Here is a 21843-nt window from a genome sequence, read left to right on the forward strand (position 1 = left end):
ACATTTGTGCACATGCGCAGTGTGGCTATAGCATGCTGTTAACATAGGAAGATACTTTGCCGGATTTTAGCTTGAGAACGTGCTCAGCTACTCTCAAAATCTAAACACATGGAACAAGTTTACAACCAGCCTTAATTTGCACGATCAAAACGCAGATTTTTTGACCCGCACAGCACACGTAGGTAAGTTTCGTTTTCCTACTTTGTGGAGTTAACATTGGCCTAGCCGTGTAGCTAATATATCATGGAAACTTGTTAGCTTGGTGGCTCATAACACAAGTACAGTGGCATTGCCAATGTAGATTTATATGTTATCGGATTTGTCGGGTGGATAGATGCTTGAGCTTGTTCTGGAGTTCTGGGTAGTGTTAAGGAGTCATGTTTCTCTCTCTCTTTTTTTAAATAGCTTCCAGGTTCACCTTGATGCAACAGTTCGATGTGTAGTTTATATTTAGTGTGGCTCATTGGCATGAGTATCAGGCGTATCATAGTACTATGGTGATATAAATTTTGTAGTTAGGAAAAAGCAAACAAAAATAAAATAGCAAATAGTAAAATAAAGTAAAATAAAATAATTGAACTGATGAGAAATATTGGTAGATAAGGAGAGGGAGACTGAATGAATGAATGAATGAATGACTTGAAGGCGAAAACAAGGTGGTAACAGGATAATTGCCTACCAATATCCGTAAATTAAAGTGAAAGCAGCATCCCTAATTAATATTGTCATTGGGTGACAGTTGAGTTATCCCCGTTAATAAGGATCATTGTATCACTCCCAAAGTCTCTTAAATGAAGGATCATTATCTCATGTTATGTCTTTTAAAATGACAAAAGATGCCATAATAATCTAATAAATGCTGTAAAAACACGCACTAAATTGCCCTTGTTTTCAAGTTTAAGCTATGTATGTCATTTTTTTAATTGATCTTCAAAACCAAAGTCAAACTGGGCTTTCCTGAGGTAGGGATCAGTGGTTCAGTTAATACTGCAGGTGAAGTGTGTGCATTTCCTCGAAAGACCGGGTTTTTGCAGTAGCCTATCCTGATTTGGTATCCTGGTTAAAGAGTTTAGCTCTCATTCGACTGGATTGTTTTGGACAGAGCTGTGCGCTGGAATTGGATTTGGATGGTTTTATATTTTGGGAGCAGTTTTTGTTCTGCTGATTTGTCATAATTTTTGAAAAAAAAATTGTCACACATTTAGAAAAGTTGGTGTATCATGATCATTGTGACTTTTTTTGTTCTTTTGTTTGTTAGTTTTTTGCTGAATGATATTGTGTAAGATCTTTTTCAACATAGGGGGTAAAAGTCCTTTGAGGGGTGTGACATTAGACACCATTTTCAGTTTGGGAGTTGTCTTGTATGTAGTGATAGGAAAAGCTGCATCTTGCAGATTAGATTCATTAATGTTTGTTGGGCTAAGTTAGACAAATTGCTGACTAAGCAATGTGGATTTTTACTACTCAAGCATTCTTTTAAAAAAAATTAGATGAAGATAGTAAATCCAACTTTATGATGTGTTAAAATCCTAATGTTTCACAGAACTGAGGAAATAAGTTGACATCTTTGCAAATGTCACACTGGTGAAGTTAATGAGTCACGTTTTATATTAAATACAGAATCACGTGATTATGATTCAACTCAACTCACAGCTGAATTTCTTTTATCAACATTTAAATATTGACTTCTGTGGAATCTGAGTTGACGCACTGGAAGAGTTACACAATCTATAATTCTAATCAAGGTCACCCTGGGACTAGTACAACACACATCCACACTGGAATGTGAGGCGTAGGGCACATAGCTTTATTTAGTTTACTATTTTTGCTGTGTCTGTGCCTTTTTGCAAAGCTGCTTCTGGCATTAAGAGTAATAATGAAGGTGTTGAAGTGTAGCAGTCTGGTGTCACACATGACTGTCAATGCGCAAACTGAGAACACCTGGAGATCCTGGCAGTAAACAGTGGATCTGAGTGTGCAGTCAGTGGACAAAAAATCAGGTTGATCAAAAGTAGAATCTGAACATTTTCAGAGATCTGGAACAGATTCAGGAAACTGCCAAAGAACATGTCGTCTCAGCAATGCACATTAATCAGGGCACATGATCAGGTGAAAAAAGTGGCACTGGAAACTTTGTTTGGAAAAGCTGCCGAATCTTCACAGTCTGCTCCTTGTCACATGGTCCTGCTGTGTGTCATGTGCTTTCTGCGACCCTTTACTCCCTCTTTGTCAAAGAGCATGGTGTTATAAAAGATATTTTGCAAGACTGAGGTTTCACATTTCATTCCTCAGTTCATCCGTTACGAGCAGCACAGAGTGTGTGGTGTGTGTGTGGTAGAAGTGAAACTTGGCTGACAGTGGTCAGCTCAGTGTTTCCTGTTAGATGATCCCATTAATGTAGTGTCCTCTGACTTGCTTTTAATGTTGCTTAGTCATTGTTGTGACCTTCAACGTTCAGTGGTTTTCAGCTTTTTTTCTTAAAGAGGAACAGAAATTGCTGCACAGTCATGTCTCATGTTAAATTGTTTTTTCTCTCTGTTTGGAAAATGTGTTTTGTTATAAAATCTTTCTGCACTTATGTTTTAATTCTCAGATTGTGCAACTGTTGTCTTTTTGCAGGGAGGCTGATATTCATCTCTCATCTTCCCAGGGATCCCTCAGCCTGCCCTGATGAAGCCTGAGCAAGACGGAGACCTCCTGGAAGGTACACGTTTAGGATGACTGAAACATGACCCTTAAAATATAAACCCACTCAACATGTTGTCCAATATTAAACACTTTGGACATTTGGCTGTGGCTGGAGGCATATTCTGAGTCACAGGGAGCTTAATATTCAGAATATAATCATCAGAAAATCTGAAAGAGAATAAATCAGAAGAAGGATTGTAAATGAACCGGATTACTTCCTGGCTGACTTCTTTATGCACACCTGTGGTGATATCTTTGTCTTCCCAAAAAATAGCTTCCTCCCAGCTGAAATGATTCCCTGTGAAGAGATTTAAGAGCAGCACAACGCACCTGAACAGACTGCAGATATTCATATTCAGAAACCTATCAGCAGTTATCAAAAGATGATAAGAAAGCAATTTAAGAAGTCAAATGCATTTTTTCATGTAATCCCCAGTCTGTATTAAAATCATTTAATGCTAATTATAACCAGTAACTGAGAGCTGCTGAAACAGTGTTTTCCTTTACAACTTTAAATCATGTATCTTAAAAAGATAACCATGGCCTATCCTTTTAAAAGATACACAGTATGTTTTTTAAAAAAAGTAAGATTTATTTCTGATCCTTGAATAGCGTTAGTGTAATAGAAATGTTGGCAACAAAAATGAAACTTTGACGCTAACTCAGATTCTTTGAAAAACTGTCCGTGCTTTTTTTCCATGTGTGAGGAAAGGCAGGTTTTGTAATGTATTGACTTCCTCGAGCACATAGTGTGTGTGACATATTTACTTCTCTCTCTGTGTGGGTCATTTTTAGAAAGGCGGGGTCACAGTGTCCTCATAACAGCTCATGTCAAAAAAAAAACGATGATAAAGGCAAAGTCATATAAAAGCTGATACTTAGGCAACTGTGGACTTTAGGACCTTAGTGAGTTGGAGATGGAGGGGACAAGACATGAAAAGTCTAAACTCAGTGAGTAGCAATTCTTTGCATTTACAGGCACTTTGGACAAATTATTATAGATCTGTTACTTATTTTAACCTTGGAATTGTTTTTTTAATTGAATTTCATTTATTTGCTGGTGTTTTTATGTAGTTCTTTTCTTTTTTGCTGGAGACTCGGAGGTTAACATGCAAACAATGTGGAGCTAATTACAGGTTACTGCTCAGCGAGTAAAGACATGTAATTTAAAGTCTCAGACCAAAGTGCTTGTGTAGCATGTAGATTACAAGCAATGAGGTTTATTTGCCTTTTTTCAGAGGGTGTACTCGTACTGTTAGAAAGCCCCTGGATCCCAGACGAGTGTTAGATTGTGTGGGTCAAACATTTTCTAGAGTGCAGTCAGACTGACAGAGTCAATATTTGATTATTTCAAGTATTCTAAGCAAGCTGCAAAACCTGCCAAAAAAACCCTTCCTTTAATTGTCAGAATTTAACATGAGCTTTTTGTGTGAAGCAGTGATTTTTTTGAAAAGTATCAGGCATGAGAACTTTATGTAAGTAATTATGCCACATCCCTAAATCAGAGTTTCACAATAACTTTACAGAGTTTAAAACAACGCCAGATATAATAATGTGTCGCACTGGCACAAACTGGGTTCTGGCTTAATTTTTCTCAATGCGTAAAATACTGAGAGAAGAATATTTAAATCAAGCAAGTGTTCAGAAAACAGCGCAACTTTTGCAAATAACCTGCAAAACTAACCAACCCTGTATCTGTCTCTATTTGGGGATTGTGCTCACACGCTGACATGTCTAACGCTACCTAAGGGTGTGTGTGTGTGTGATGAAGGGTGTGATGACTAATGAGAGTCCCTCTGTTTGTTGTGCTGTGCTTTCATCAGAGGACTCCCCTCAGGAGAATGGAGTCCACACAAACCAGTACAGCTCCATCTCTCCTCCTGCCTCACCTGTGGCCCAGGATGAACCCTTCTCCACATACTTTGAAGAGAGGGTGCCCATTCCAGACAGTGAAAACCAGGTACCATCACAAACAGTGTGTTTCATTTAGACACACAGGAAAATCTTTTATTTGTAAGTATATGTTTTGACTACGTTGTTTGATTTAAAAGGAAAATTCTGTTTCTGTTCAGCTGTTCAGTTTCCGTAAACTCTGGGCTTTCACTGGACCGGGGTTTTTGATGAGCATTGCTTATTTGGATCCCGGCAACATCGAATCAGACCTGCAGTCTGGAGCTGCAGCTGGCTTCAAGGTGAATGAAAACATGTTAAACCACACAGAAATACTTCCTTTCAGGCTTTAATCCTATCACTTTATATTTGAGGAAGTGATTCTGTCTTCAGATACGTTCCCGTCTTTTCTTTTAAAATATTACTGCTTTTTTTTCTTTTTTTTTTTAAACAGGGTTATTTTGTCTCTAGCTTAGTACTTATCTTGTATAATAAGCTGCATGATTGCTTTGTTGTCTGCATCTATGATAACTCCCTTTTATTAACAAATAAATAATATGCTGTGTTGTAGGTAAAATACTAATTTGAAATCTTAGTTTTAACTCTTTACCCCTTGAAAACTGACTAGAAGTAACTCTCCAGGCTTCTTTCGTCTGGTCTGAGGGGTTTATGCAATATTTCAGGCCTGCTTATAAAACAAAATCACTGGGTTTGCATCAGACGTTAATGAGGGTGATCTCTGCCCTAGCAGCTACTCTTGGAAAATCTTTGTTGATTATTTACTGAAGTGTTCAAACTCATCATTAAGGGTACAAGGGAGGTTGTCAAAGGTCATTTTTATGATGGAAAGACTTCATGCATCTCATTGTGTTGAGCGAACATGAACTCATACAGGAAATTTAGGGGTCTGTGCAGATGTGGCCACATGTGCTGACTTTGTGCTTCGTCTTCTTCAGCTCCTATGGGTTCTCCTTGTATCCACTATCATCGGGCTGCTGTTGCAGAGGCTAGCTGCTCGCCTTGGGGTCGTCACGGGGATGCACCTGGCTGAAGTCTGCAACCGCCAGTATTCCACTGTGAGCACCCCCCTCCACCCTCGAGACACACCTGAACCACATCTTTCTTGTCTTTCATTATCTATAATACTTTATATTTCTTTTTCAGGTTCCTCGCATCATCCTCTGGCTGATGGTAGAACTGGCCATTATTGGCTCAGACATGCAGGAGGTCATTGGCTGTGCCATAGCTCTCAACCTCCTTTCTGTGGGCAGGTAACATCTTTAACACTTGTCTTTGAAAAGTTTCTGCACATGATTTTTTGCAGATTTACAAAAAAAGGATTCTTTCTCGTTCAGGATCCCACTGTGGGGGGGAGTCCTCATCACCATCACAGACACGTTTGTGTTCCTCTTTTTAGACAAATACGGTATGTGATTTGTTTGTGCAGATATGCAACTGATGCAACCAGATTGGAACCCAAGTGATTATATATGTTTATATCTCTGCAGGACTAAGGAAGCTTGAAGCTTTCTTTGGCTTTCTGATCACTGTAATGGCTGTTAGTTTTGGTTATGAGGTACGTTTCAGTCTCATTTACCTGAAGCATTTGTCACCCAGTGTGTGGCTGCCTCACAGGGTTGGTTCTGTGTTTTCTCCCTGTAGTACGTGCTGGTAAAACCAGACCAGGGGGAGCTTCTGAAGGGTATGTTTGTACCCTACTGTGCCGGCTGTGGGCCTGTGCAGCTGGAGCAGGCAGTGGGAATTGTAGGTGCTGTCATCATGCCCCACAACATCTACCTGCATTCAGCCTTGGTCAAGGTTAGAAACATCAATGTATTTTTGTATGTAGACTAAAAGCAATTAGATTTTCCTAACTCAACGTGAAAACTGTTTCATGAATAACCTTATGAGTGGAAAAAACATTTTAAAGTAAAGTGAAAAACGACACGACAGGATTAAGTTTTAAGCTTATTGCTTTTTGTCTCCCCTCTTTATTCAGTCTCGGGAAGTTGACCGCAAAAATAAAAAGGAAGTAAAGGAAGCCAACAAGTACTTCTTCATTGAGTCGACTATCGCCCTCTTTGTCTCCTTCCTCATCAACGTCTTCGTCGTTGCAGTCTTTGCCCAGGCCTTCTACAATAAATCCAACATAGAGGTGGTGAGTACCATACTGAGGACTGTTAACAGCTTGTGTGGGTCATTTTGAGATACAGTAAATTATAAGTGAAACAGTGGTGATCAAGTTGTTGCTGACTGTGTTCCTGCAGAATGCAGAGTGCAATGCAACTGGCAGCCCTCACACAGATCTCTTCCCTCTTAACAACAACACACTTGAGGTGGACATTTACAAAGGGGTAAGTCCACAGTCTGCAAGTCTCTGCATCGCTTGATATTTTTGGTGTGGCCATTCAGTTCTGATTGGGTGAACAGGTTGCCTCTAATTTTGGAGCTACTAAAATAATACAGAATAAAATCAAGAATGTAGAAAGAGAAAGAGCATAAAGCAGTTTATGGCTTGATTTTTTTTTTTTTTTAAACTAATTTTCTCCCCTTGTGTAACATTAAGACGGTGTAAACACAGCTCTCATAGAGGTATTTTCACTTGTTCTGGTTGATTAAACCTTCCTTCATGTGGTCACATTATTTGAACTAGATGGGGAAAAACAAGAAAAATGGCTCATTGGGTGTTTATGCATGTTTCTAGAGTTGAATCAAAGTTTTTTTACTCTTTACTTTCCTATTAATAACATCTAAAAAATACCCCCTATAGAAGTTTGGTTCAATGGATGTCATACTTTGCCATTTGATGCGACATATAAGACACAGACCTTTCTTAAAGGACTAATTTACACATTGTTTGACTACCAATTTATTTTGCCCTTCATCAGTTTGAAATAGCTGTTTGTCCTAGATCAGAATTTACCCAGATGAATAGGTGTGTGTACAATTAACTCTGTGTGATACGTGTGTTCAGGGGATCGTCCTGGGGTGTTTCTTTGGACCAGCAGCTCTCTACATCTGGGCTATCGGTATTCTGGCAGCTGGACAGAGCTCCACCATGACGGGCACCTACTCTGGACAGTTTGTGATGGAGGTAGGAACACATGTTGGCACAGTCTATTTCATTTAGATACCACTTTCCTCTGTTTAAAAAAGGAAACGCAGCTCTGTACTGATGTTTCTGCTTTCGTGTTTTTAAGGGTTTCCTGAACCTGCGGTGGTCTCGTTTTGCGCGGGTGCTGCTGACCCGCTCCATCGCTATCACGCCTACACTGCTGGTCGCCATTTTCCAGGATGTTCAGCATTTGACTGGGATGAATGACTTTCTGAATGTGCTGCAGAGCCTGCAGGTCAGCACAAGTATCTTCCTCTTAGTGCAGTTTGTACTGAAACATTTTTGATGTCCTTTTTGTGGTGCATAAGCTTGATAAAAATATTCACTCTTCTCATCCTTCAGCTTCCATTTGCTTTGATTCCAATTCTGACCTTCACAAGTCTGAAATCCATAATGAACGACTTTGCCAACGGATTGTAAGTGAAATATATGTTTTAATAGTTTTTATTCTCTTCTTTATTAAGTACAAACTGTATGCATTTTACTGTTAACTGAGAGGATAATTATCTCAAGAAGCAAGCTTTTCAGGGCCTTCATGTAGTTGAAGTCTGTGTATGATCAATGAATTTAGCAGCTGTTAAAGTAGCACATGCCAAAAATATATTATTAAAACATTAGCAGCACAGTCCAAAGCATCTCTTCCCGTAGCCTCAGAGTTTAGGGAAATAATGATGGACCGAGGAACAACTGATTTAGCTAAGTCCATTGTTTGACACTGTTTGGTTTTTATCCAAATATAAAACCAAGCAAGACAAAGTCCGGACCCCCAACTGTATTCTCTGAATGTTTTACTCAGGTCAGCATAAAAGGACTGGACTGATTCAGGTGTTAGAGTTGGGTGTAGACGTGGTGTCGTGTAACATGTAGTTACTGAGTCGACTCTGCACAGAGTTGTCATTGTGGCTGTTTACTTATCTAACGCACAGACAGATCATTTATTAAATAAAAGATTTATTCATATTTAAACTGTGTAAAATGGGGTTGCGCAAAACAGGAATTTATGCAGCAGTGTGACTAACAGAAGTGAGTCTGAAAAAAAAAAAAGTGTTTCTGGTAAATTTGCAATGTTAGGATGTATTTTGAGGACTCTGTTAGTTTTAGAAAGCACAGGATTTCCCAATCGTCTAATCCAAAGTCTGTTTCCTCTAGGGGGTGGAAGATTTCGGGAGGCATCCTCATCCTGGGTGTTTGTGCAATCAACATGTATTTTGTGATTGTTTATGTGACATCGCTGAACAGCGTGGTGCTCTATGTGTTAGCTGCTCTCATCTCTGTAGCCTATCTGGCCTTTGTGGCATACCTGGTGAGTTATGATTGCTGTTTCATGTCTAAATTGTTGTCTGTTGATGCCTGTAGTCTAATCTCATGTTGATAGGACTGCAGAACATGTATATTCATACATCTTATTTTCCAGTAACCAGAATTAGTCCTGGGTGGTGTGACCAAAAATCTGTCCATCCATCTATTTTCTGCCATTCATCTGAGTTCTTTTCATGGGAACAGCAGTTTAAACACAGATGGCCAGGCCTCTCTCTCTCCAGCTCCTCTGAGTGAGACCAAGGCGTTTCAAAGCCAGCTGAGAGAAGTAATCTCTCCAGTGTGTCCCGGGTCTGCCCCATAATCTCGTCCCAGTTTGACATCCCTGAAAAGCATTACCCAGGAGGTATCCCAGTGAGATGTCCAAGCCCCCCCTGTAAATAATCTATTCTAAACAAAAACAAACTTTTTAGCATTAATGCTCTCACAGCAGATCTGTGAAATGCTGCTTTAGAAATGCTGCGAAATGTTTCCGTGTGGAGGAAAAACACCTGTTAGCCTTGAGCAACTTGTTATCTTTACCTCACCTGGTTCCCTGACCCCGTGTGTGCCCACAGTTAAAGCACAGAAGCAACATGACCAGAAATGAAGCATGATGAGTTTAAACTTTATAAAACCCTAAATTCCAAAAGTTGAGATCCACAGTTATTATATTGGCAAATAAAATATTACGTTGAATCATTCAGGCTGTGTATTGGTGAGTATACTGCTGGTTGGAAAAAGCAGGATAAACCACCCAGCAGTAATCAGAATATATCAGTAGCAAATGAATAATATTTTTTTAATTTAATATTTTAATGCTTCACTTTCTATAAATTGAAAATGTGCACACACACACAAAGTCTGTAATGTGTTGACATCTCGCTCCTTCCTCCTTGCAGGCTTGGCACTGTCTGGTTGCCCTGGGCGTTTCCTGCCTGGACTGTTGTAGCAGGGTAAGCAATCGACCCGCTGTGCTCATAGAGGAGCAGTCAGAGTACGACTCCTAAAGCTGAACACGACTGTAACCAGCAATATGTCTCTTTGCTCTGGGCGCCCCGTACACAGCTGAGACTCTTTAGGATTTTGAAAGCACGTTTTACTTTTTTTAACTTTTTTTGTTTTTTTTAAGGGCTGGATATCTTGTGTTTTTTTAAGGTTCCCAGACATTCATATGACACCAGCACAGGATGTTATCTTCCAGCATTTGATGCTTGAGCCAAGTACAAATGTATAGCGTTTTCCCCCTGTGATGATTTTTAAACTCTAATTTAATCTATGATTTGTCCTGCTCTTAATCACCCTAATCCTCCCAGTGTGAAGTCACACTGCACATTTTATGATTCAGTCTACCTCAGTATCCTTTATTTTATTTTTTTTGTCTTACAGTCAACTCTCTTCAACTGTGATTCATTAGCTAGAAAAAATCTAATAATCCAAGATAATGTCTGAAAATAATATTATGACACATGAGAGTCAAACATCCAACAGATATCCAGCCCTTATATTACAGTGTTTTTTTTGTTTTTAACATTCTTGTCTAGCATATTGAAGAATTTGCAGTGGCATTTTTGAGCATCGTGCATATATTTCACTTGCTGCTTCTCCCGTTTGGAGACCCAGCTTAGAGTGCACATGTAGTTAACGCACAAGTCTGTAAAAATAAATTTCACATCGGCACCAGAGGAATAGAGGAAAGTCTGAAAGTCACCTTGTCATTTCCAAAATTGGTGTGTGTCTGGCCCCCGAAAGCTGCTGTAATAATGTGTTTAATACACAAATGATCAATGAAATTAATTCCTGAGTGCGCATTAGTGACACAGGCAAGCAGGTGAAGCTTTACGTGACTGCAGCGTCATCCCCCGAGCCTCTGTTAGCGCCTCTATGTTTTAGGATGCCAGAGACTCCGGTATAAGTGAGCTTATCAGTGAAATCATACTTGTGCTTTTAGCAGCGTGCAGGAGCCTCCTTGGCTGTCAGAGGTTTGTTGCATGTGCAAAAATAATGATTTTGTGCATCCTTTTTATTTTTGTTTGTTTTTTGCGATACCGAGTTAACCTCAGTACTATATTTGCTGTTTTTTTTATGAACTTCAGGTATATAATAGTAAGAAGTGTATAACTGATGGGGAAGGTGGATTTATGTGTATGTGCTTTAGTACAACACTGTAATCATTTAAAGTTATTAGGACTGTGTTTGAGTAGCAGCCATGACAAAGAAGCCGAAGAAGCACAAAGGATGTCGTGTTTATGTATTGATATAATCCATAATCACAAGTTTGTGTCTGAGGGTTTTACAGTGTGTACAGCACACAAGCCGTTTATGAACAAAGTTTAGAAATCTCACAGCTCATATTAAAATGCAGATTAAGAACAAGTCAGATTCACTCACATGTATACATTATACAGTGTCCCAAGCTAATGACTCCACTCTGAGACCTCCTAATGTTTTACTGTGAAGTTAAGTAGTCGCATAATAGTGTGGTTATCAAGTGGTGAATAACATTTTTTGTTTTTGCTGCCTTATTTATTTTCTGTCCTGAATAATGTCGGCTTTTTCAGTCAGATCAGTTTGCAGGACAGTTGTAAACCCCGTTTTTATAGCAAAACAACAGACACATTTTAAATAAAGCAATAAAAGATTATTCAGTTGAGGAAAGGCTGATTTTTATAATTGTTTTAGTTTTAGCTGTCACCATTTGTCAGTTCAGTTTCAGCTGTGACTGATGTTAGCCTTCACACAGCCCTCACTCAGCTGCTTTTCGTCCCGGTAGCATGCTCAAGTATCAGCAAAGTGACGATGATTAGACTGTAAATGAGTTTTACCAGCCAACACTGAAGAGCCTCTTCTTCCAGTTTTGCAACGAAGAAGATTAAAAATGCTGTGACATTGCACAATATAATGAACTGTCTTATATTAAAGCTCCTGACTTAGCAATATCCAAGTACCATGTACATACTGACCAATAAGATGGGAGTACGATGAGCTGTGTGCTGTACTGTAAACACAGTAAAGGCCTCAAGTTTTTTCAGAAGTTTGTGTGTTAAAATTCTCTCTGTAGCGTGGTGGTTCAACATTTCTGATCTTGTATAAAGTTCTCAAAAGCTTTTCTAACATTTCTAAAGGTGTTCTTAGACGTGATAGAAATATGTTTCAGGTAAACGTGAGTTCATTCATGTATTATATAAATACCTTCTCTGGCAATAAAACAAACGCGACAAACGCACATTTGAACTGTTACAGAGAAAACTGTGTCTACTCTCAAATTATATCATGTGGTTCTCTGGTTATCATTTTTGTTTTCTTCCCTCTTTTGGGGGTTGAATGAAAGGCTGTTATTTTTCTGTTGCTGGATGAAGCGCACTGTCTCCAAAATAAATTCCCATTATGGATATAAGGACATTTGTTTGCGTCTTCTGTGTGAAAGTCCAAACATGGACTCAAGATTACTGTGTTTTGAACTTTTAAGTAGCTGAGTAAATGATAATCTTAAATCCCATCTTTGTTTTTTTTTTTAAAGATAACTCTGCTCACTGTAAAACACGTAGAGTAAAGGTGTTAAACTGATGTGTTTTGAATAGTTTGCTAAACAGAACTCTTCATTTCTCCTTCCTAGTGCTATCTGAGGGCGTAGCACCTCATAGTAGGCTATAGAAATGTTCTTTTTCAGGACTTTCCAGGATTAAATGAGGAAAGTCTGACCCAAGGTGAGCACCTTTTAATGAATCTGCAGTCATAAATAAATCAATCTCAAATCCTGAACTGATTGGACTCTATTAATCACCAGTCACAGTGCAGTGTTGATTGAAAATGATTTGCATTTAGTTTAAAACTCCGGCATTTCATCCTGTATGTAAGTAAAGAACCAACACCTGGCAATCCATATTCTCCAGATTTATGGGCTAACTAAAAAGAGTGAATAAGACGTGTAGAGTAAAATAAAAAGGATTCGGTAACACAGATGCTTTCCCGAGTCATCAGAGGAAGAGAGTGTGGATGCGTGTGTGTGTGTGCTTCGTTTACTATATTTTTATTTAAACAGATGCTGACTCTCCACTGCTTTTTCTAAATGCTAACATATTTTAAGAACTTAGATTTTCAAGTTCTGGCAAAATCAAATGAAAAATGCTTAACAATTAAAGCTGAATGTGAAATCATGCTCAGCTGATTTATCTCCAGTGTGTGAATGTTCCTCTGAGTAATGACAGCTGCATGTCGTCTTCTCTTCCAGATGCAGCTGGGAGTGTCGCGTCACACAGACATGTACTTACTGAACGATATGGACTCTAATACGCTGGTGGACAGATGAGGGACACACAGAGCAGGCGCTTGACTGTGGTGTAGACACCGTTAGATGACCCGACTGAAGCGTGGGACCACAGAAGCTCGGCCAGTATGTGTTAGTTTTCACTCCCTCGGTGCCTGAGGTGTTTTTAAAGTGTCCTTACAGTACGCCCACAGATGATCGCGACATTTTCATTCACAAATATCTCCGGCAGCTTCGGCTCTTGCAGAAGAATAATGTTTAAGAAAGCAGTGTTTAATTAGAAGATGTGTTTAAACTGTTGCTGTAATTATATAAGGTTAGACACTACAGCCATGAGGCAGACAAAATGAACTGACAGTGCGTGATGCTGAATTGTCGTAATTCAGAGAAATAGTGGTGCGCTTGAGGCTACACGCTATCCCACATGAAGGGGCTCATGGTTTTTGTTTTATTTTCCCGTTTAACTTGTTCCTGTTTTACCTCACATGATCTTAAAAAAGAGATCACATTGGGTCTCTTAGACATCCTCACATAGTCACAACAAGAAGGCAGAAAACCAATCACACTCGAGCGCTGTAGGGTTAATTTATATGGTGTTAAAGTCAAAAGCTGCTGCATTACGGGTTTTTTATTGGTTCAAGACAAAGAGCTTCCTGTTACTCTATTTAACACTGAGACATTGAGATTCAGTTAGATGTTAATATTAGACCAATAAATTGATATAATATATTGAATATGTACATAACCCTTGTTGAGCTTATTTATGTGTCATTAGTCAACATTTTTCCCCATTTTTTAAAGTCTTTTTTAATATATTGCATATAAAAGACGGTGACAGTTTGATGTAGCTCTCATTCTGCAGCTGATGAATCCCTCCAAACTTTCTTTTTTAAATTAATTTATTTTTTTAACGTATTCAAGATCTCCTTACTGCAGTGGGATTTAATAAGTGTCCAAAAATATCTTTTTAAAAAATATGCAGACTTTAAACTAAATGTTAATGTGTCCAGTTTTAGCACATTTACATTCCCATTAAATGAATCTATGAATTTCCTGTCATAGTCTCCTGCAGTGGTTCAATATGACTGATCAGTGTAGAGATCAGAGTCCAATCAGCTCAGTGTTTCTCTTTTGTTATTAATTTTTGTGTTATTCATTCTTCCCTTTTAGCTTTCTTAGTTTTTCTTCTCAGTTAATCTTATGGTCAGTTTATTCCGGTATTTTATTTATGCTGCTTTGTCTAGTATGTTGTTTTGTTTGATTTTTAAAATGCATTTATTTAGTTTAGCTTTGGCTTTTGAGAGCGTTAGAGCTGCCTTTTTTGTTTTTTCTTCTTTTGATTATGCCAAATGTGCGCAGAGGTGTGATGTGTTCACTGTGTTACATACAGAGAAACAAAGCGATTGTTTAATTTCTGAAATCTTAGCGGGAGGGTAAAATTGGCAGCTGAGGGGAGCCGGTGGAAAACGGTGTAGCTCCAAGCCATCGACTCTGGTGTCCTGAAAAAGATATTTGTCAAGTACTGGTGGAGTTTGTTTCCAATATCAGAGAAGACAGTGCTCGACATCCGAGAGCTTATATGAGAAATTGTGATAAACTGTGAAACACTGATGCTTGTTCATTTGCTGGTATGTTAATTGGTACAGCATGTTTCCACAACACCGAAGATGCCATATAGAGAAGGCACTGGACGAGACGTCACGGAACTGGAGAAAGTAATCAAATGAAACTATAGGCAAATATGAAATAGAACACTTGAGAAGCAGTTTAATGAACCGACTCTTTCCACTGACCAAATAACAGCAAACCGCACTTGAACTGTAGGTTGTATTTACTGTGCAGATGACCACAGTGCCTCATGTTTTTTACCACTGTGCCTCATTTGGGTGATCCTTAGCACAAAAAGAACAAATCAGCACTTGATTGCAAAAGAAATGGACCTGAGTGTAATTGAAAGAATGGAAATTACACTTTAAGATGTGTGTTTGAGGGTTTTTTATTTAACTTGGAGGACCATTGATGGGTTAAATGCTAGAAACGTGTGTGGTCTTTTATGCAAATGTCACTGAACATATCTCCATGTAAGACTTGTATGTGTTGGAAGAGGATGTACGTCTCTCTATGCCACCTTGGCAGTGTTACGAGGTTTTCTCTGATTGGTGCATCACGTTTCGCATTGTAAACACAATTTGAATTCAGAAACACCTGCCGAACACCATTTTCTGGTTTCATGTCTAGACAGAAAATTGCTGCTTTACTACATTGTGATTTTTATCTGGAAGTCTGAAACTTTTAAGTGTGACACAGTATTGGAACGTTTATCTAAAGGGCCACAGCTTTAAATTACCTGCTGTCTGTATGATTTTTTTGTTTGTTTGTTTGTTTGTTTGTTTGTTTGAATGGTGCTCTTGGTAAATAAAAAATAGACTTTATTTCAGTTTCTGTTTTCTTTCCTTTGTTAAATTCATACATGGACTGTATGTTGAACTTCTTTTTACTCTTTATCACTCATAACGTTTTCGTTATGTTTCGCTCTTCCTGGTGTTGGACTTTTTTTTACCATCTAAGTAACAAATGTGAAATTAGTTCATGTTGACAGTCACAGAATGTAAACATGACCATCAATCAGAGTGTTCAGGGATGTTGCAAAATTCAAAACTTTAATAAACATCCAAGAAAGGAAGAGAAAGTTATTAGATTTGTGAACGGGTTTTCAGTATGTTCCAAGACTAACTTATAACTTATTACAAGTAAAAATTAAAAATGTTTATTGATTATTTTATTTTATTTTATTTTTTAATCTTTCTCATAGTTTGCTGTCTGAAAAAAAAAAAAAAAGATTAGTATCAGTTGTTCATTATTCTGGTGGCCTGCATTTGGTTTTATAGGAAAAGCGCAGGAAGAAAAAACAAATAAAATCAGTGCTTTTGTTCAGTCTTACTGCCCCAAAACACCGGCCAAACCAAACCTTTCTATTGGTGTAAAGTTGTTTAAGGACACATTTAATGCTATAAAGTATACAGAAAAATGGACACTTGCACTTCTTTTTCTCATGAAAAAGAAGTGCAAGTGTCCATTTTTCTGCATGATAAAGAAATATTGCTGCATTAGATGAAAAAAAAATCTACCAGCATGAATAAATACATGTTTAAATTGGACCCAGTGGAGGTGGTGAGTGACAGGAGAATGGTGGCTAAGCTGTCATCCCTGTTGGACAACATCTCCCACCTCACGCAGGAGACTCTGACAGCACTGAGCAGCTCCTTCAGTGGCAGGCTGCGGCACCCACGATGTGGGACAGAGAGGTTTCACAGGTCTTTCCTCCCCATTCCTGTCAGACTCCACAACAAAAACTTCACAACTGACCAAACACACACATCCACACATGTGCAATAGCAATAACACTAAGTGCAATACTCTTTTTCTGACAGCGTTGTATCTTACTCAGTTGTATATAGTATTTGTACTCTATTTTATTCTATTGTATATAGTATTTTATTTTATTCTATTGTGTACAGTTGTGTACAGTATCTTATTCTTATCCTATTCCAGTGTTTTTCTAATTTTTGCTATGTAACTTTGCACTGTCCACTTTCTGCTGTAACAAAACAAATTTCCCACGTGTGGGACTAATAAAGGTTATCTTGTCTTAATAAAATGAAATAAAATAAAAATCTATCGGTCATTAAGTGATGACGTAAATCCCGTTTCCGGGTCCAAACTCCTGTGTTCAATATGCCGCAGTGCTGTGTTCCTTTTTGTTTTAACCGATCTGAATCAAAAAAATACATGAATTTGTCATTTCACCGCTTTCCTTGTGACGAGAAAGAGAAGAGGAAGTGGCTGCAAGTGATAAGGTGCGTTACAATTTTTAAGTGAATGAATAAACTTCTAAGATAAGCGCAAGTGTGGTCTTACTTTAGTTAGCTAATATAGCTAGCGTTGAACAATTAAAACCCGCTAGTAAAAGACAAACCATCCTACTTTGGCAAACCGTCCTACGTAGTTTATGCACATTTCTGCTCTCACACAATAATTCCAGGATAAATTTATGTATGTATGACGGTTTGCCACTTAATTTTACCCATCAGAGGATGCTTGTAGCTCATATTTATAAAGGCAGGACGGTTTGGCACTTAATTCTATCCTTCAAAGTATGCTTTTATCTCATATTCACAAAGCTAGGACGGTTTGCCACTTAATTTTGTGTTGTGCGCGTGCACAGCACATGCGCAGAAACAACCGGTAGGATGGATTCCCAGAACACCCTGGCTTTATAGGCTATGGATTTTATCATGTTTTCTTATTACGAAGATATCTCCGCGTTCTGGATGTCATTTCTATTTCTCCGAAGAGTGAAAGCTATGGGTCACTTCGCTATAGCTACACAGCTTTCCACTCTCGGAGGAATAAAAATGACATCCAAAACGCGATGATGTCTTCATAGTAAGAACACATTAAAATCCATAGCCTATGTGAGAGTTAATGACCAAAACAGAGACTTAACCCCCAAATTGTAAGCTAAATTTGTCAGCATTTATCTTTCTGTTAAGCTTAAAAGTGAATAATACAAAAAAAGAGAAAAGTTTTGTAAGATTAGAATCATTACGGTCACTGTTAAACATAACTAATGGAGGGCTACCATATGATGAAAAATTTCTCTCTCCCTTTTTAAACACTTCTACAGGCGTCATAACTTCACCCCAAACTGCAACTCAAGAGTCTGCAGCTGGCATTTCCCTCAAGGAAAAGCTGCAGGGCCAACAAGATTTGCATGGAACGAGGAGTCTTTTCACTTCCCAGACGAAGAACAACACCCTGTTCATAAAAAGAAAAAAGAACAGGTCCCAGTTAGTGGTGAAAATCAGAGTGAAAGATCAGATGAGCTACATCATTCCAACAATGCAGAGACACAGACAGCTACTGCAAGCTTCTCTTCCAGCAGTCTTCTGGTGCTAAAGATTGAGAATGACATGCTAAGAGAAGAGAATGAAAAGCTAAAAAAAGAATTAGAGAAACAGAAGCAGACTTTCTCGTTCAGTCAAATATCTGACAATCCTGAAAAAGTCCAGTACTATACTGGATTGCCTGATGCTGCTACTGTCCTATTTTTAGAATCCCTTCTTTCCAAATTTGAGCTCAAATATCATTCTGGTTGGACAGTCCAAATGTTGCCCATAGTGGACCAGTTATTGCTAACCCTAATGAAGCTCAAACTTAATTGTGGCCATGTAGACCTTGCGACAAGGTTTAACTGCAGCACAGCCACAGTAACAAACATTTTCACAACAATTGTTAGTGCACTGTATGACATTTTATATGTTGGCATGTTGGAAAAAAACATCCCCTCAAGAGCCGAGAATCAGACATCGCTTCCAGATTGCTTCCAGCCATTTCCTAACTGCAGGATTGTGCTTGACTGCACAGAAGTTTCTGTTTCTAGCACAGAGAGTCTTGGCACACAAAGTCATTTGTATAGCCAGCGCAAAGGACGAATCATACTAAAGGCTCTACTTGGTGTGGCTCCAAATGGTGTAATAACCTTTGCAAGCAACTTGTACGGTGGAAGAGCCTCAGATAAGGCCATAACAGCTGAATGTGGAGTACTGCGACATTTACAACCAGGTGACATGGTCATTGCAGATAAAGACTTCACAATTCAGGACATCCTCCCAGAGGGGGTCTCTCTGAACACCCCGTCTTTCCACGTCAGCGGACAGTTCACACAGCAGGAAGTGAACAATAACAGGCTGATCTCCTGTGCAAGAGCACATGTAGCGCATTCAATTCAAAGACTGAAACGTTTCTCAATTTTGGATCTCGTCCCACATCACTACAGAAAAAATATTAATAAGATACTGAAAGTATGTGTGTGTCTTACAAATTTACAAACTCCTGTTATCCATGAATTAGACCAGTGAAAGTGCAGAGGCAAAATTACATGGTGTCACTGTCGAAATACTTGTGGACCCGACAGTACAACTGTTGAATACGTTTATTTTTATTGTTTGTACCTTTTAAGTGTTCTGGAATGTTTTGTGTATATAGTCAGGAAGTTACATCATTAAAAAAACCAACAACTTAGTTGCATAGTTTCAAGTTGAGAATTTTCAGTTGTAATTGGTAAAATGTTTAATTGTACTCTAATTGGGGTTTTTTCATCAATGGTTTGTTATATTGCTCATTTCATTCCAGCCTCCTGATTACTGCTTACTTGTTTTGCCGATAATTTTCATTAAAAATAGGGACTACAAGATAAATGTGTTACTCTTTGTTTTCTGAACAGTTTTTGCCCAAAGCATTTTCTTGGTAAAATCAAAACTTAATTTTAAGAATTTATCTGAATATATTTACAAATTCATAGCTGCGATAGACTGTTGGGTAAAAGAACATTTCCAAAGTTTCAATGTTAACAGCCCAAGTTTGTTCTCTATCAACAGGCAAGATTACAAAGTCACATGGAGTCCAAACAATAAAGTGACAGCTGTTGGTCCCTGTGAGATGTAGGTTCCTCTGTAGTTGTGATGCTTTTTTAATACCAGGGAATCACTTGCCTCATCCAGTTGTAGGAAAAAGTCCTTCCTTTCTGCAGCCTGCAAGACAGTTTTGGTTCTGGCTGACCATGGGCATTTCACCTCAATGATGGAGTCATCAGAGACTGTCTCATCTGGAGAACTGCCAAGCAGGCCACTGTTGGATAAAAACAGTCCCCTCTCCTCAACAACTGCACCAGTACAGTCAGTGTACAGCTGCCTTTGGGGATGAGAATATCACTTAGTTATAAATGCATTCTTAGAAGCACAGACCCGTTTTTACTAACAACTTACTGTTAGGTTGTACTGGCCAAGAGTCTTAAATAAGGAAGGAGGGTATGAGCTCTGCTGGACTGTACCCAGGACCAAACCTAAGTTGCTGGCTATGATTCTCTTCTTGTGATATGCTGCCCTTTTATTAAGAAAAACAAATTAAGAGAGACGGTTCACTCAAACTTCTTGCTTAACACCTAACAGAATTAATTTCAAGGCACCTTTTTTAATTTTTTTTTTTTTATCACAATACATTCTTTGTTTGCCCAACTGTTGCTTCCTCAACCTGTTTCTTCTCTTCCGCAGTCACAGTCAGTTATGCCAGTACATAGCAAGCCTTGTCTTCTGCTTGGGCAAAACTGAGGTTCCTCAGCAATCCATCAAATGTCTTGGCTGGTAAAGTCTAGATTTAAAGCAAAAGGAAAAACAAATACAATGTGAAAAGGTTTTAATGGGACCAAGAATGTTTGAGCACAGAGTAGAAAAAGTAGAGTATAGAATATACAAAATACATATAAAATTAAAGTGGGGATAGTGAAGACAGTCTGATGTCTGTAGTTTACAAGAGTTCACATACACGTATAATTCATTCCATGTATTAAGGTAAATATCAAATTACCCGAGGCCCTTCTGGACTCAAAATCAACCTCATCCCAGTAAAACGCCCATGTTTTGATAGAGATGCCAGTGCCCATTCTTTGTCCTCCTGGGTGACAGGTCTTTTCATTCCAGCTGAAAAAATAAAACAAAAAATATTTCTTAGTAATCGAAATAAGTAGTAATCTAAACAAGTAATAATTTCAAGGTCAGATGCTATACCCAGGATTTATTTAGGACTATTCACTTCAAGACTGTTCACTTAAATGACATTTTTTGATGACGACTACGTGTGTGTCTCAATATAAAGCACAATGCTTTACATAAAATTAAGAAAACAATTAGAACAAAGAGAGAATTTTAAATAATGACTGACCTTGTGCAGTTGATGGTGTCATCTCAGACACTCTTGGCAGCAATTTCTTTTGCTTTCACACACGTTCCATGTCAGTGTGAGACACATTCTTCTCCACCTAAATCAACATTGGCACTTATCTTTGCCAATCAGACACTCACTGGAGCTGAATCTCACTGACTGACCCTCAACATGCACCCGTATTGAAAGCAAATTAATGCTTACCCCACACATTATAACAAACACCGGCAGTGCTGCTGTGTGTACCGGTACCACTGTAGCTAGCCAATGGGCAGGAAGATAATCTCAACTTGGCTAACATAACTAACTCTCCAAAATCTCCCTGTTTTGTAGATTTCCATCTTGGTTTACTTCCACTGTTATAGCAGTGCTGTATGCATGTGTGTTTTATGAACTACATCAGCCAGTACAGAACATATCATGTTTAATCATCAGCTAGCTAGCTTACCCCTAAGCCTTCTTTTTACTGCCTAATAATACCACCTGGGAGAATAGATACACTGACCACTTTATTAGAGTTGAAAGAATTAAGGCCCTTTTAACCCTAATTGGTGCCTTGCTAAAGAAGGAGGTAATTGTAAACAAAGTTACTGGTTCTGCCATCGTTGTTTATTCTAGAGATGGCACGATACCACTTTTTTATGTCCGATACCGATATCATAAATTTGGATATCTGCCGATACCGATATGAATCCGATATGGTGTATTTTATAATCAATGAAACACTTTTTTAAATATCTTGCTGCATTTTGTATAAGTTCATACTCAAGTTTAAAAAACAAACAAAAAAACACTAAAACTATTCTGT

At 38.4% G+C, this 21843-nt stretch overlaps 2 protein-coding genes and 1 long non-coding RNA gene across 7 annotated transcripts; 2 read left to right on the forward strand and 1 right to left on the reverse strand.

Annotated features, from left to right (window-relative positions):
* The first annotated feature begins 14 nt into the window (after positions 1-14).
* On the forward strand, positions 15-15599 carry LOC100709409 (natural resistance-associated macrophage protein 2). 5 transcript variants are annotated; one of them, XM_005469408.4, is made up of 17 exons: positions 15-178; positions 2620-2704; positions 4512-4648; positions 4761-4880; positions 5535-5654; positions 5743-5849; positions 5934-6004; positions 6087-6154; positions 6241-6396; positions 6578-6736; positions 6846-6932; positions 7553-7672; positions 7779-7928; positions 8036-8109; positions 8843-8996; positions 9892-9945; positions 13221-15599. In XM_005469408.4, the coding sequence occupies exons 2-17, from the start codon at positions 2671-2673 to the stop codon at positions 13296-13298; spliced, it is 1689 nt and encodes a 562-aa protein (XP_005469465.1). In that variant the 5' UTR covers positions 15-178; positions 2620-2670; the 3' UTR covers positions 13299-15599. The 5 variants fall into 5 exon arrangements, with proteins under 5 accessions (XP_005469465.1, XP_005469464.1, XP_025763136.1 ...); XM_005469407.4 differs by having other exon boundaries at positions 16-182; XM_025907351.1 differs by lacking the exon at positions 13221-15599 and having other exon boundaries at positions 16-182; positions 9892-12386.
* A 1306-nt stretch (positions 15600-16905) lies between these two features.
* Positions 16906-19512, forward strand: LOC100690178 (uncharacterized). Its single transcript, XM_003441350.4, has 2 exons — positions 16906-17113; positions 17944-19512. Exons 1-2 carry the CDS (start codon positions 16992-16994, stop codon positions 19175-19177), a joined length of 1356 nt encoding a protein of 451 aa, XP_003441398.2. The 5' UTR covers positions 16906-16991; the 3' UTR covers positions 19178-19512.
* LOC112846939 (uncharacterized) lies at positions 18901-21708 on the reverse strand. The gene is made up of 2 exons (XR_003220162.1): positions 20682-21708; positions 18901-20465 (listed from the first exon to the last, which is right to left on the reverse strand). It is a non-coding gene; the product is annotated as an uncharacterized LOC112846939 (long non-coding RNA).
* Between the last annotated feature and the right edge of the window lie 135 nt (positions 21709-21843).

This window comes from Oreochromis niloticus, linkage group LG5, assembly GCF_001858045.2.
Source record: "Oreochromis niloticus isolate F11D_XX linkage group LG5, O_niloticus_UMD_NMBU, whole genome shotgun sequence".
Classification (NCBI taxonomy): domain Eukaryota; kingdom Metazoa; phylum Chordata; class Actinopteri; order Cichliformes; family Cichlidae; genus Oreochromis; species Oreochromis niloticus.

Bases quoted from the DNA above. Each gene is read 5' to 3' on its own strand.
- LOC100709409 (XM_005469408.4), top strand. From the start codon at position 2,671: ATGAAGCCTGAGCAAGACGGAGACCTCCTGGAAG. The intron at 6,005-6,086 runs GTATGTGATTTG...ATATCTCTGCAG, and splicing joins CCTCTTTTTAGACAAATACG to GACTAAGGAAGCTTGAAGCT. The intron at 7,929-8,035 runs GTCAGCACAAGT...CTCATCCTTCAG, and splicing joins ATGTGCTGCAGAGCCTGCAG to CTTCCATTTGCTTTGATTCC.
- LOC100690178 (XM_003441350.4), top strand. From the start codon at position 16,992: ATGCCGCAGTGCTGTGTTCCTTTTTGTTTTAACCGATCTGAATCAAAA. The intron at 17,114-17,943 runs GTGCGTTACAAT...ACACTTCTACAG, and splicing joins AAGTGGCTGCAAGTGATAAG to GCGTCATAACTTCACCCCAA.